We start from the raw sequence: 13,096 nt of genomic DNA, 5'->3' as shown, positions 1-13,096 counted from the left end.
ACTCATCACCAGGGCTTTTTTTGAACAGGAACTCACAGGAATACAGTTCTGGCTGGCTTGGTGTCAGGGGATGTGGCCTAATATGTAAATGAGTTCCTGCTGGACTTTTTCCTGCAAAAAAGCCCTGCTCATCATTATGCTTTCATGTCCCTTTTAAAGCTCACCTTTTGCCTCCAAAATGTTTTGAATGCAAAACATAAGAATTCAGTTTTGTGCTTTACCACTTTTTCAGAATAAAATCTTAACATAATTAACGCACATTTATACTGATTTCAGTTTACACATTGCTTTTGCATGTTCTGAAATTATTGTCTTAATCCAGGGTGTTCTTTGTTTTTGTTTTGCTGAAACTTGGCTAGCATAAATCAATATAGCTGGGGGGATTATATGAGGAATGGGCACATTTAAAGTATGTGAGACACTCTGCATAATAGTTAATGGTCTGTTTTTGGAATTCAGAGAATCAAAAGGAAGATATCTAGGGATATAGCCAAGCTCTGCCAAGCTCATTGGAAAAACCTATTTAAATTTCATTAATCTGAAATTTGAAAACTCCCCAAGCATCCTGGATATTACAGCTGATTCAAATAGTGTCCAAACAGCACAAATAACTGCTCATTCAAGCAAGAGGGATGGTTATGCAATTCCCATCCAAATCTTCTCCAGTTTATAGAGTTGCAAATTACCTGGTTTTGTTTCCAGTGTGGAACCAATGTAATAAGTTCTGTTTTTATTTCTGTATTTTGTACTGTGTATCTATGGTTAGCTTCAGCTTTAAGAAATTTATTTATATTTCCTAACTATATGCTTTTAATGGACACATGCACATTGATAAAACACTGCAAAAGGTATGATCTCAATTCAGATGTACATATGGTTGTATCAAGATATTTTCATGCATTTTACCAGTGCAGTAGAACAGATGGGAGCTTTAGTACACACTACACAATAATTTGAATCAGTTGCTTTTTTCCTAGTATTTGGCCATTATGTGTATGCATATTAGTAAGGTGGAGGATGGAAACTAAGGGTATCAGACTCTTTTCTGATACCATCCAGGGTGTTAATGCTGGAGGAAGTGTCAAATTAATATGTCCTTATTTAAAACAGCTCTTGCAACACTGTTTAAATTGGATTCACATTATGTTAGTTTGCCACTTAAGAACCATTTGTGCAGTTTCTATCCATACTGGAATTCTCAGATGATATTCTAGAATACTTTATTTAAAAGACAATTTAAAGGATAATCCTTTAAAGATGTTTCACCATTCTGGGTTTGAAACTAAACACATAAACAGACTGATTTTGAGGAAAGTAGACTTTGAGATATATATTTTTAAATGTTATTCTTTTTTTGCTGCTAAAAGAGTATATAAGATTCCCTACTGGTTATAATTGTCAACACTATTCACATAAGTTTATGTTGATGAATTTATGCCACACCTGATTATTTCCTGAAGGCTCAGGGTGAGAAGCTAATTGTATGCTAAAACAAAAACAGCTAGTTAAAATGAAATAGATAAAGCCTATATGAAAAGTACAAACTTGTTAACTTAGGACCATTTCTGTGTGGCCTTTATGATATGGGAAACCTTCCAGTGAATGTCTTTCATGCCATTCTAGTAACTTTAGGATGACGATATAAAACTAGCCCATGATGCAATTTGGTTACATGGTAGTACTATCCCAGTTTCTGAAATGTGTGATAATGATCGTGTTGCCTGCTTTTCCCACATAAATTCAGGGCTTTTCCAAAGCAGTGCAAGAAGGACATACTCCACTGCAGATCCCACATCAGAATGAGTCCTTAGAAGATATCCAGATGTTAGTTTTCAGCTCTGCTGAAAGCAAGATTTAGTGCTAAACCAGAATTATAGGAAGCAGTAGCTATAACTACTTCCTCTTCTGTAACTATTTCCTATTAAGGTTTCTGTAAATTACATCAGACATGGTCTACATATTTTCAGGATGATCTCCTTCATAGCTGTGTGGGTTATATAAACCTGATGTCCAGATACAGGCAGCTAGGTGAACTGGAGATCATTTGCCACTCACAAACTAGGATTCTAAATTGAGATTAAATGAAAATTTAGTATCCTAGTTTGTGTGGGGACCACAACAATTCTGATTTGCCATGACACCTGCATTCAGACTTGATGCGGGAACTGGAATTTGTTTCAAGGTATGTCAAACTCCAAAGCCCTAATTTAGTTCTTTAAGCAAAAGGGAAGATAAAGGAGGGGAACATATAAATACAGCAAACCATTTGCATCCATTGCAGCAAATCTCAGAACGATTTCGTACTAGGCTTGTTCTGGGTGGAGAGCCGTTATGCTCCCGGTGCTTCTTTCCATTTTCACACAAGCTGTTGTGGAGCTGCGAGTTGGTGCAACGCTTTCCTACAGCAAGCAAGATCCGATTACAAGTGGTTTCTGCTTGCCACAGGAGAGCAGTGCTCCAACTTGCAGCTCCGCAGCAGCTTGTGCGAAAATTGAGAGAAACGCCAGGAGCAAAAGAGCTCTCCTCCCGGAATAAGCCCTAGTGTGAAATCAGTATCAGTTTAGGTCTGAACGCACCCATGTAAACACGGTTTACAGAAATAAAATGTAAAAGTACAGGTGTTTGTCATGTGGCATAAATGGAAGTGCTCTAAACTCATGTTCTTTGTTCCTCAGGAGAGTTGGAGGTGTTTCAGAGGGATGGTGAACGGAAGATCCAGAGCCGGCAGCAGCTTCCAGTTGGAACAACATGGGGACCATTTGCTGGGAAGATGGATTTGAATAACAACACGTTGGTATGTTAAAAGATATTGACTATTGAAGCAATGTTAGCTTTTCTTTAAGAGTTGCCATTTGTTTTTTTTAAAAGAAAGAAGTCCAGGGAAGGAAATAGGAAAGGCAGTGAGAAAATGCCTTATTTGACTTTGATGGTCAGTGCTGTTTTTGACTTTTGTACTTGAATTATGTACAAGTGTCACAACCAGTCTAGTGTTGTGGGCAACGTACCCAGATTCAGACCAGAGATGAGAGTTTTCCCAGCCCCAGTGTGCCTTCTGTGCATTGCTAGAACTGGAACTGGGGGCTTGACCAAATTGTCAGATCTAAATCTTGAGCTACCTGCTGTGCCTGAATCATAGCAGAGTGAAAATACTGCTTTGTTGACCATGAAAAGCCAGAAATCAGGTACCTAGTATTGATACCAGCTTTAGCAAACCCAGACTCTTCATATTGACTGCCAGATGCACTGCCTCATTCTCTTCTTTGTCTATGATGTCATTATACCATCATAACTTCACTACAGCTCTTTGACCTGCTTTATGCTGATGTAGAGGATATAGTTATAAACAGGGGGTGTTTTGTAGAAAAATAGGTGGTGCAGCTCATCCAGGGATTGTTATGCAGCTACATTTACTATTCATTGGACAAGGTGGGGAGGAGGAGGGGGAACCCTCAGAAAGGTTCAGGAGCTGCACTCCTATGAGATTCTGCTGAATCTGAGGCCTGGTTATAAATACTGTCCTTGTCTAGCTGGTGTAATCGTTGATAGTGAGGAATCTCTTTCATCAGGTGATATTTATTCAGAAGTAGGAGTTACTAAAACCCAAGCATTGCTAGAAACTGATATTCAAAATAGATGTTCAGTCTCTTCAAATCACAAAATGATCTTAGAAACTAATGGTATATAGAATTAAAATTCATGCATTGTTCTAACTTATGTTTTGGAAATAAATGCATATTTTCAAAGTTATCTCAAAGTATAATTTTGAATCATAGAACAAATGATAGGAGTCAGAGAGTGAATTCTATAAAGTCCAATTATATGCAAAGTTATGTTAGCCAAAGGTAATTAAAATCAATAGATTTGGGCTAGAATATTTCTGCATAGAATTTCACTGTTAATTAATAAAAAGGGGGACAGTTCTGTTAGTGGAAGAAAATAACATTTTTGTATAGTAGTCTATAATTATCCAAAATTTGGTAATTTAATCTTCATCTGACATATTGTACCTCTTAATTTATGCTGTATTCACTGCCATCCTCAGTAATGTTAGGAGAATTTTGTGTTTCTTTTCTCTTTTTTGCATAGAGAAGCATCCATTCTTTCCCTTTAACCAGAATCAAATAGTCCTTTTAAATTGGTTCATATTCCAAGTAGCATTATGAGTGAGTTTAAACTTGTGGTTGTTGGCTCAGGGGAGCCAGCAGACTAATTAATTCAGCACAGTAATTAATTGAGTCACTGTGCCAGATGTCAAACACTTTTTAGATCTTTCAAGTTCCTATCTTGAATTATGTTAACAATATACATCTCAAAACACTGAGAGGTTGGGTACCGTTGAATAAGCTGATTGAAGTGTCATTTGTCACTGCAACAACAGCAACAGGCACTGGGTCCAATTCAGCCAGCAATGATGAAGAGTTGTGAAGGCGGTTAGCCAAAGACCTGGACTCCATTAACCTAAGCAGAGTATGCTAACATAAGGTCAGTGAGTGGAAGCTCTAGCAGATGAACTCAAGAGGAGATGTGCCAAATGTTTCTGATTCATAAATTAGTCAAGATTCACACTTACATAATAACAGTGGCAGAATGTTGGTGTTAAATAGTTTGCATTGTTTCCATTGATGGTATTTCATAAAAAAGCCTTAAATACTTTACCACTTCACAAATTAATATTCTACTCAAGCTGGAATGAAAAGTTTTTGTCTACAAGGCATTCTCTGATACTTTATTTAGCCCTTTATTGCTCATTTCCCTTATATGCTCCCTTCCTTTTTTATGATGTTCTAAGACTTAAGAATCAATAATAAATAAAAGCCCTACTGTGGTGGCAAATCTGAGGATTTTCATTGGTTAGATGTGGCCTACATAGGATTGACTTGCACTCTGTCTCTGGAGTGCCAATGGCTGATTCTGCTCTCCCCTGCCCACCACCGGCTCTGTCAGGCGAGAACCCCACCAGATGGGCACTGACCTCTGAGGGAGAGTTCTCTGTTGACGGGTTCTCCTGGAGGCTTACTGATCACTATTGCCTTTCCTCAGGGTCCGTTGTAGGAAGTCCGGGACAGTCCGTCTCTCCCCACTTCCACAAGCAGTGCTGCCACAAAGCAAACAGTAAACTGTGAGATACATGTTCATGAGACAAAAGAGTAGCAGTTCCTTCTCTTCAATTGCCACAAAAGGAATGTTCATTCACAGCAGGGAAGGGCCAGTTCCACAAAAGCAGATAAACAGGCTGCCCCCTTTCCATCTGCAAATACTCTTTACTCTTTCTATTCAAGTTAGGCTACAGTGGGCTCATATGATAGAATAGACTCTGAGGGAGAGACCTTTCCTCCTAGGGAACCACTGTTGCCAGTCTCCAGGTGAGGGCTGGAGATCACTCAAAATTACAGTTGCTCTCCAGATGGCAGTGATCAACTCCCCTTGAGGTGTCGGGGGGGGGGGATGAATGCCTTCACTTGGGCGGGTGGGGAGACAGCAGGAGGGGCACTCACTCAGAGCCTCTTTCTAGAGCCTGTTGTATTTTTTGTCTATCTGTCTACCTATCTAGATCTATAGAAAAAGTATCTTGTATCATAGTCTATGAAGTTTGAGCATAGGGTTTCCATAATGTGCCATTATGTATGTATCATCAAGTTGCAACCCATTTATGGTGACTTCAGCAAGGAACTTTCAAGGCAAGCAGAAATGTTTTCCTTGGTCATCTCTCATCACCCTACTAGCTTCTGAGATTTGGCCAGAGAAGACTATATCATACCATTCCACATCCCTCTTTTAGTATTGCTGAGCCTGATTTGACACCAGGGGAACCTACAAATGACTAGTTATTTTGTACTGTACCTATAATAGTAAGTAAAATGGCTTTCCTCTGTCTGTCTTGGAGTTGAAAAGTTCGAGAGAAGAGATTGTTTATTTGTCCCATTGATTCTGACTATGATAAGTATTATGAAGGGTATAGTATATATCCTTTAATGACTGGAAACAGCTTGGCACCAGTTTGCTAAGTCACTGGTATCCCAAATCTGAGTCTTATGAGGCATGGCGAATAATGTCATGGCATGGGAAACAGTTATGCCCCATTGAATAACTGTACAAATGGTACTGCTTCTACATAGCAATGGGAATTATGCCATATGTCATATGTGCAGATTCATGATCATGTAGCTTTAAAGAGGCAAAAATAGCAGAGAATTAACAGTGTGCTAAACATAAAACATAAGCGAACTGTTAAAGCCAGGTAATTTCATCCCATCTGAAATCACAAACAGACATAAACAAAGCCATTAAATGTGTGAACTAGTTGATTTCCTGAAATTTGAACCCTAAGCAGTGAGAAAGAGAAGAAGAAGAAAAGAAGAGATTGGATTTATAGCCTGTCCTTCACTTAGAGTCTTGGAGCAGTTTACAATCTCCTTTCCTTTCCTCACAACAGGCACCCTGTGAGGTAGGTGGGTCTGAAAGAACTCTTTGAGAGCTACTGAGAGAGCAGTTCTTTCAAGAACTGTGGCTGACCCAGGGTCACTCAACAGGTACATGTTAGAAAAGTGGGGAATCAAATCCGGTTCTCCCAGCGTAGAGTCTGCGCACTTAACCACTACACCAAAGAGCAGACCCCGCCCCCTGGGTCTAATTAACTGGTCCAAATGCTTTCTCAGCAAGTTAAGTCAGTACTAGAAAAATGGCTAGAGAAGCACATTTCCTTTGTTCCTTCTTTTACTTTTGAAAGTCCTGACTTAAAAATCAGACTAAACGTCATATTTTTAAAAATTATTTTTAACTACCTTCCCTGGACCATGACAAGTTACCGATTCACACGACAGTTTCCACTGATCTTTTCATTTGTTTAGCTTGGCTATTGTGCTGCCTTGAAAATAGCAGTTACCAGATTCGTTTGTGACAGTCCCGATTTGGAAAAGATATTTTGCTTATCAAAGTAGGTGCATTTGGTAGTTAGTATGAATTCTGGGCAAGTTGATCTTTTCTTTTCTTTTCTTTACTGTGTATCGTCACATACTTCAAAACAACTATTCCAAAGGTATTTAAAGCACAATTTGACAATATTAGAAAGAACACATGGCTTGAACCTGAATTTTCATGACATTTTATATTTTTAAAAAAGTCACTAAGTGTATTGATTGCTCAAGTAAAACTGAAGTCACCTTTATGTGTTGTTGATTGCTTTTCAAAAGACTGGCATGGCTGCTTCTCTGATATGTGTATGGCATTAACTGAAGAGTAATAATAATTGCTCCCTTTTTCTTCACTGTAAGGGGGGGGGGGAATGAAAAAAGATTTCCAACTGAATCAAAGACTTGTAAAGGGAGAAGTAGCAGAAGACTGTGGAAGCACAGGATGAAAGTAAAACAGTGGTCTGTGCCATTACTTCATTAATCAAGTGAAGGCATTCTGAAAAATGTTTTTCTTTGGCTGCAGCCATCTATTTTTTGGTGTTAATCTATGCCCCGTGGCAGGGTTTTGTGAAGCGAAACAATGAGCGGTTGTATCATACCCCTCCCTCTCATTGTTGTAACCCCCTGTCAGAAGGAAGAGAGGATGATTCAGGTCTGTATCAGCCTGATAAGGAAAAGAGGATTCAAAATGGCTGGGGCAAGAATCTGTGGGAGTAGAGGAGTGCAGTTTTTGGTGCCAGGCAACCAGTGGCATATAGCAGAAGCCTGTTAATGGAATCCTGAAAGTTTGCTGCCAAAGCTCTTACTGTTACATCTAGGAGATTTCCTAATGAAATAGTTTGGTTAGAAATGACTGGGTGGCTTGTCTGAAGAGTCGAAGTTCAAAATTCAGTTAAGTTATTCACTTGCTAATCTGTAGCAGAGTCTCAGTTCAGGTCGGAAATCTATCTCTAGAGGCCCAGCCACTTGTATAATTTTCTCACTTAAAATATTCATTTTATTGGCACTCTTGCTACCATGGACATCCATTTTAAATTACTGGAAAGTGGCAAAGTTTTTTTGTGTGTGACTTGTTGTTTTAAACTTTTTTTTTTAAGTTGTAACAGATCCTATCAATCTAAGAATGTTAGTAGATAGACTAATTTAGTCATGTTGAAGACAGAGGAAACAGTGATTCCTGTTACTTTCTCCCTCCCTCATCCCCAACATGTTTTAACTCTTTTCCATCCAGCCGTAGTGACTTATTGTACTACATTTGCCTTGGGAATGTTTTATTCTGTAGAACGAAGTTGGAGTCCAGTAGCATCTTTAAGACCAATAAAGTTTTTAACTTTAAGACCAACATAGTTTTTAACTACCTACACATTGATTGGGTACATATGTGTTCAAATTGGGAAAAACTGAGTTTCTAGACACTCTCAATGACTGTGCTATAGAGCAGATGGTCACAGAACCTACCAGGGGAGAAGTGATCCTGGACTTGGTCCTTAGTAATGCCCAAGACCTGGTGAGAGCTGTAAAAGTGATTGCACTGCTTGGGAACAATGACCATAATGTTGATTTCACCATTTGTATAAATAGGGAGTTGCCCCAAAAGACCAACACAACCACTCTTAACTTTAAAAGGGGTAACTTTCCTGAGATGATGAGGCATGTGAAGAGGAAATTTAAAGGAAAGGCTAAAAGGTCAAAAACCTTGGGGAAGCTTGTAGACCACGAGTGTCAAACACCCAGCTCGCGGGCCGGATCCAGCCCACCCAAGGTTTTGATCTGGCCCACGGGACTCTATTCTCCCCCCTCCTCTCCCTCCTGTCCTTACTCTTTGAAGCTCCCAGGCTGAGACTCTTTCAGTTTCAGCCTGGGAGCTTCAAAGGCTTTTTGAAGCACCCTTTAAAGCTTGCAGACTGAATCCCAGGTTCTTCCTGCCTTTCTTTTCTGGCTTCAAGGAAAACGTGGGGTGGATTTTCAAGATCCATTCCACATTTTCCTTGCAGCTTTTTCTGTACTCTGCAATAGTTTCAAATGGAGTGGAGATGGTTACATTTTCAGCTTTCCTATAGCTAGCTGAAACTCATGCTTCCTGGAGTTGTGTCCTTGCAAACAAGGGTTGATGGTTTCAGCCAGCTTATCTCTCCTGAATGGACCTAACCTAGTGAGTACTCTAATGTGGGAACCCACAGTCAAAGGGGGATATTATACCAGAAAGGTTTTGCCAATCTGAGTAGACTGGTGGGGAGAAGTTTACAATGTCATTTCATTGTTTCCACATAGTCAGAGCCTTGTGCTTTTTCTTGATGTTTTATTTTAAAAATTGCATTGCCAAATTCCACTAGTCCTCCATCTTTCCAACTTAAACCACTGGAAGAGTTTTAAGCATGTTTGTATTTTAAGTTTTTAAAAATATCTTTAATTGGGTTTGTCTGTGTCCATTATAAAGTTTATATCTCCACTACCTGACATATTTTATGACACTCATGGCCCGGTCCCATAAAGTCCCATTTATGTCAGATCAGGCCCTCCTACCAAATGAGTTTGACACCCCCGTTGTAGACTGTTTAAAACTACAATCCTAGAAGCTCAGATAAAATATATACTGCAGGTTAGGAAAGGCACAAATAGGTATAGACAGGGCTTTTTTGTAGCAGGAACTCCTTTGCATATTAAGGCATACACTCCTGATGTAGCCAATCCTCCAAGAGCTTACAGTAGGCCCTGTAATAAGAGCCCTGTAAGCTCTTGAAGGATTGGCTACATAACAGGGGTATGGCCTAATATGCAAAGGAGTTCCTGCTACAAAAAAGCCCTAGAAAAAGGCCTGCATGGTTAACAAACAAAGTAATGGAAGCAGTAAAAGGTAAGAAAGATTCCTTTAAGTGGTGGAAAGGTAGTCCAAGTGAGATTAATAAAAGGGAACACAGGCTGTGGCAAATAAAATGCAAGTCTGTGATCAGGCAGGCAAAAAGGGACTATGAGGATCATATTTCAAAAAATATAAAGACCAACAATACAGCAAGTAGGGAACCAGCCACGGAGATAATGGGGCTCTTGATGACCAAGGGGTAAAAGGATTACTGAAGGAGGATAGGGAAATGGCTGAGAAGCTGAATGTATTTTTTGCCTCCGTCTTCACTGTGGAAAATGAGAAGTGCTTGCCCACTCCAGACCCGCTGATTTCAGGAGGGGTGTTGAATGACCTGAGTCATATTGATGTGACAAGACAGGAGGTCCTCTGACTGATAGACAATTTAAAAACTGATAAATCACCAGACCCAGGTGGCATACATCCAAGAGTCCTGAAAGAACTCAAATGTGAATTTGTGGATCTTCTAACAAAATTTGTAATCTTTCATTAAAATCTGTCTCCATTCCTGAGGGCTGGAAGGTAGCTAACATCAACCCCATCTCTAAAAAGGTTTCCAGAGGAGATCCAGGAAATTACAGGCCACTCAGTCTGACATCAATACTGGGAAAATTGGTGGAAATTTCAGTATGTTGTCAAAGACATTAATGGTTGGAATTCATTAGTTATTGTAAATTTTCCGGGCTGTATGGCCATGGTCTTGGCATAGTAGTACCTGACATTTTGCCAGCAGCTGTGACTGGCATCCTCAGAGGTATAACACAGAAAGATAGAGTTCTCTTTGTATCAAAGTGAGAGGAAAGAAAAAGAAACGGTAGGAATTTATATCTACTCAGGAAGTTGGGGTAGGGCTGAGTCACTATCTTGTAGGAATTTCCCAGGCTGTGGCATGTTAATGGAGCAGCTTTTCTGAGGAGGTTCTTTTGTATATGGAGCTTTCCTGAGGAAGTTCTTTGCATATGGAATAACTGTTGGAATTCTAATCTTACCTGTAGTGCTGTTGTAAGCTGTAGAGCATTTTGTTTTTTTCAGGATTGGAAACCATGCCCTATTCATTTTTAAATTCTCTTCTTTTCTGTTGAAATCGTGCTTATCTTTGTGGGTTTCAATGGCTCCCCTGTGTAATCTGACATTATAATTGGATGTGTTATCCAGCATTGTAGTGTTATGGAATAAAATACTGTGTCCTGTTTTACTGCTGATTTTTCAGGTTGGTCTAGCCTACAGTATCTTTCATGTTCTTTCATTCATGTCTGGATGCTACGTTTTGTGGTCCTGATGTAAACCTGTCCACCATGAAAAACAGATATGTGAACCGCACTTTCTCAACAATGAACTAAGTCATCTGAACCATGCACTTCAAGCAAATGGCTACTCCAAGAATGAAATCAGAAGAGTGATTAAACCAAAGGAAAAACAAACAACTGAGAAAAAACAGTCTCCCCAGAGGAAAAGTATTTTTGCCATATATCAAAGGAATCACTGATCAGATGGGAAAACTTATGAAAAAATACAACCTACAAACAATATTCAGACCCACCAAAAAAATACAACAGATGCTACAATCAGCATCTGCCTCCGTCACTTCTGCAAGAGTGTATTGCATACCCTGCAGTTGTGGACAGGTTTACATTGGGACCACAAAATGTAGCATATTTTCTTGGGAATGTTACTGATAAACCCCAGACAAAACCCAACATTCCTTAAAGATCAGTTTCTTTCTTATATTCGATTCAAAAGAATACCTTAGTAACAACAATGCCTGAGCACCATATTCAGTGTACGGAAGTACACCATGAGCTACTGCTTGTGGCTGATCTACAGCTGCTGAATTCAGTCTCTTTGGGGATTTGCTGAAGTGTGAAAGTGAGCATCTTTTGGAAGTGAGACCTTGTTTAAGTTGGTTTTTTTCTGTACTGGAAAAAGAGACTGGCTGAGAAATTTCTCCTTAGTTGTCTTACCGGATATTATTCTTATTGGAACATTTTAAGCAGTTACATGTAAATGTGGCCCAGAATAAGTCCTTGTTTAAATAGTTAATTTTGTTTTTTTAAATATGTGGATATGATACTCTCTCCCCAAACTATGCCTCTTTTTTTCTTCCTTGAAAAATGTACTAGCATCTTATTTATTGAATGTGGAGAATTTCTGATTTCATACCTTGCTTCAAACAAGCTTTTAATAATGTGATGCTGTCTAAAAGCACCCCCATTAAGTGGAATTTATGCTAATACCCTCCTAATTAAGCAGTAGTTATTACCAATCATTATCATTAAGCTAAATCAGTTCCCGGGGAGACATCTCAATAAAGCAGCTGTCCCATTTCATCATGTCACATTTCTGTACTTCAATATGTCACATTTCTGTACTTCAAATAACATTTTACATTTATGTAGCTATTGCTCGTCTTCACTGTTTTACAGGCACCCATTCCAAGTGAGGAAACCTTCCCAGAGTAGTGCAGGTAGTTGCTAGAGGAGGTAGATGCTCCTTGCTGAAATGTTCCAGACCATGAGTCTTTAATTAAAAATCCTTACACAAGAGCACTGACCCACTTACAGTGCATTCCTAAACACATTTACACTCTTCTACACTCATTGACTTCAGCGTACTTAGAGAAGTATGTTACTCTGTTTAGGGTTCCACTGATGACCTCTTTGCCTCTTCGTAAGTCCACATATCTGAGTTGACTGTGCTCCTATCACAAGTAAATCCTGGATTTTCAGCAACTAATTGTTTCTCTGTTTAATATGTTAATATAATTGTATTATTTAAATAAAGCTTAAAGCAGTTTGATAGAAACAAATTCCAAAATGCAAGTCAGGGACTCCATCTCTAAAAGCTCTGTAGAAGAGTCACTACACAGTGCCACATGTCTCCAACTTTGAAAAGCGGTTCAACAAGCCCATGAATTCTAGCTTCTTTCTGAAAGGCAGTTTTTCTTTGAGGATTCATCATGATCTGCAGATCTGCTTGTTCCTTCTCACGCTTTCAGTGTCTGGAGCAATAGCAGAAGACCTTTCTTTCTTCTCTGTTGCTGCTTTCTCTCTGGGCGTGGAGCAAACCAAGAAACACACAGCCCTAGGTGGAGATGAGCAGTGAAAGAAATTGATTTTTAACCTTTTCTTTCCACATGCTATTTCTTCAGTTAAAATTAACTTGAGTAGGGAACTATTACTACTACTACTACTACTACTTCTTCTTTCTCCTCCTCCTCGCTTAGAGCAGTGGTCCCCAACCTTTTTGGCACCAGGGACCGGTTTCATGGAAGACAATTTTTCCATGGACTCGGGTGGGTGGTGGTGGTGGTTTTGGGGTGATACAA

At 39.3% G+C, this 13,096-nt stretch overlaps 1 protein-coding gene across 2 annotated transcripts in view; it reads left to right on the top strand.

Moving 5' to 3' along the window:
* Positions 1-13,096, top strand: part of ZFPM2 (zinc finger protein, FOG family member 2) — a 552,362-nt gene that overhangs the window by 271,163 nt on the left and 268,103 nt on the right. For both annotated transcript variants that reach the window (XM_060243337.1, XM_060243336.1), the window contains one exon: positions 2,676-2,794. In XM_060243337.1, coding sequence (XP_060099320.1) covers positions 2,676-2,794 — 119 coding nt within the window. The remainder of the gene's footprint in view (positions 1-2,675; positions 2,795-13,096) is intronic.

The sequence above is a fragment of the Heteronotia binoei genome, chromosome 7, assembly GCF_032191835.1.
Source record: "Heteronotia binoei isolate CCM8104 ecotype False Entrance Well chromosome 7, APGP_CSIRO_Hbin_v1, whole genome shotgun sequence".
NCBI lineage: Eukaryota > Metazoa > Chordata > Lepidosauria > Squamata > Gekkonidae > Heteronotia > Heteronotia binoei.
This window is presented reverse-complemented; position numbering and strand designations above follow the sequence as displayed.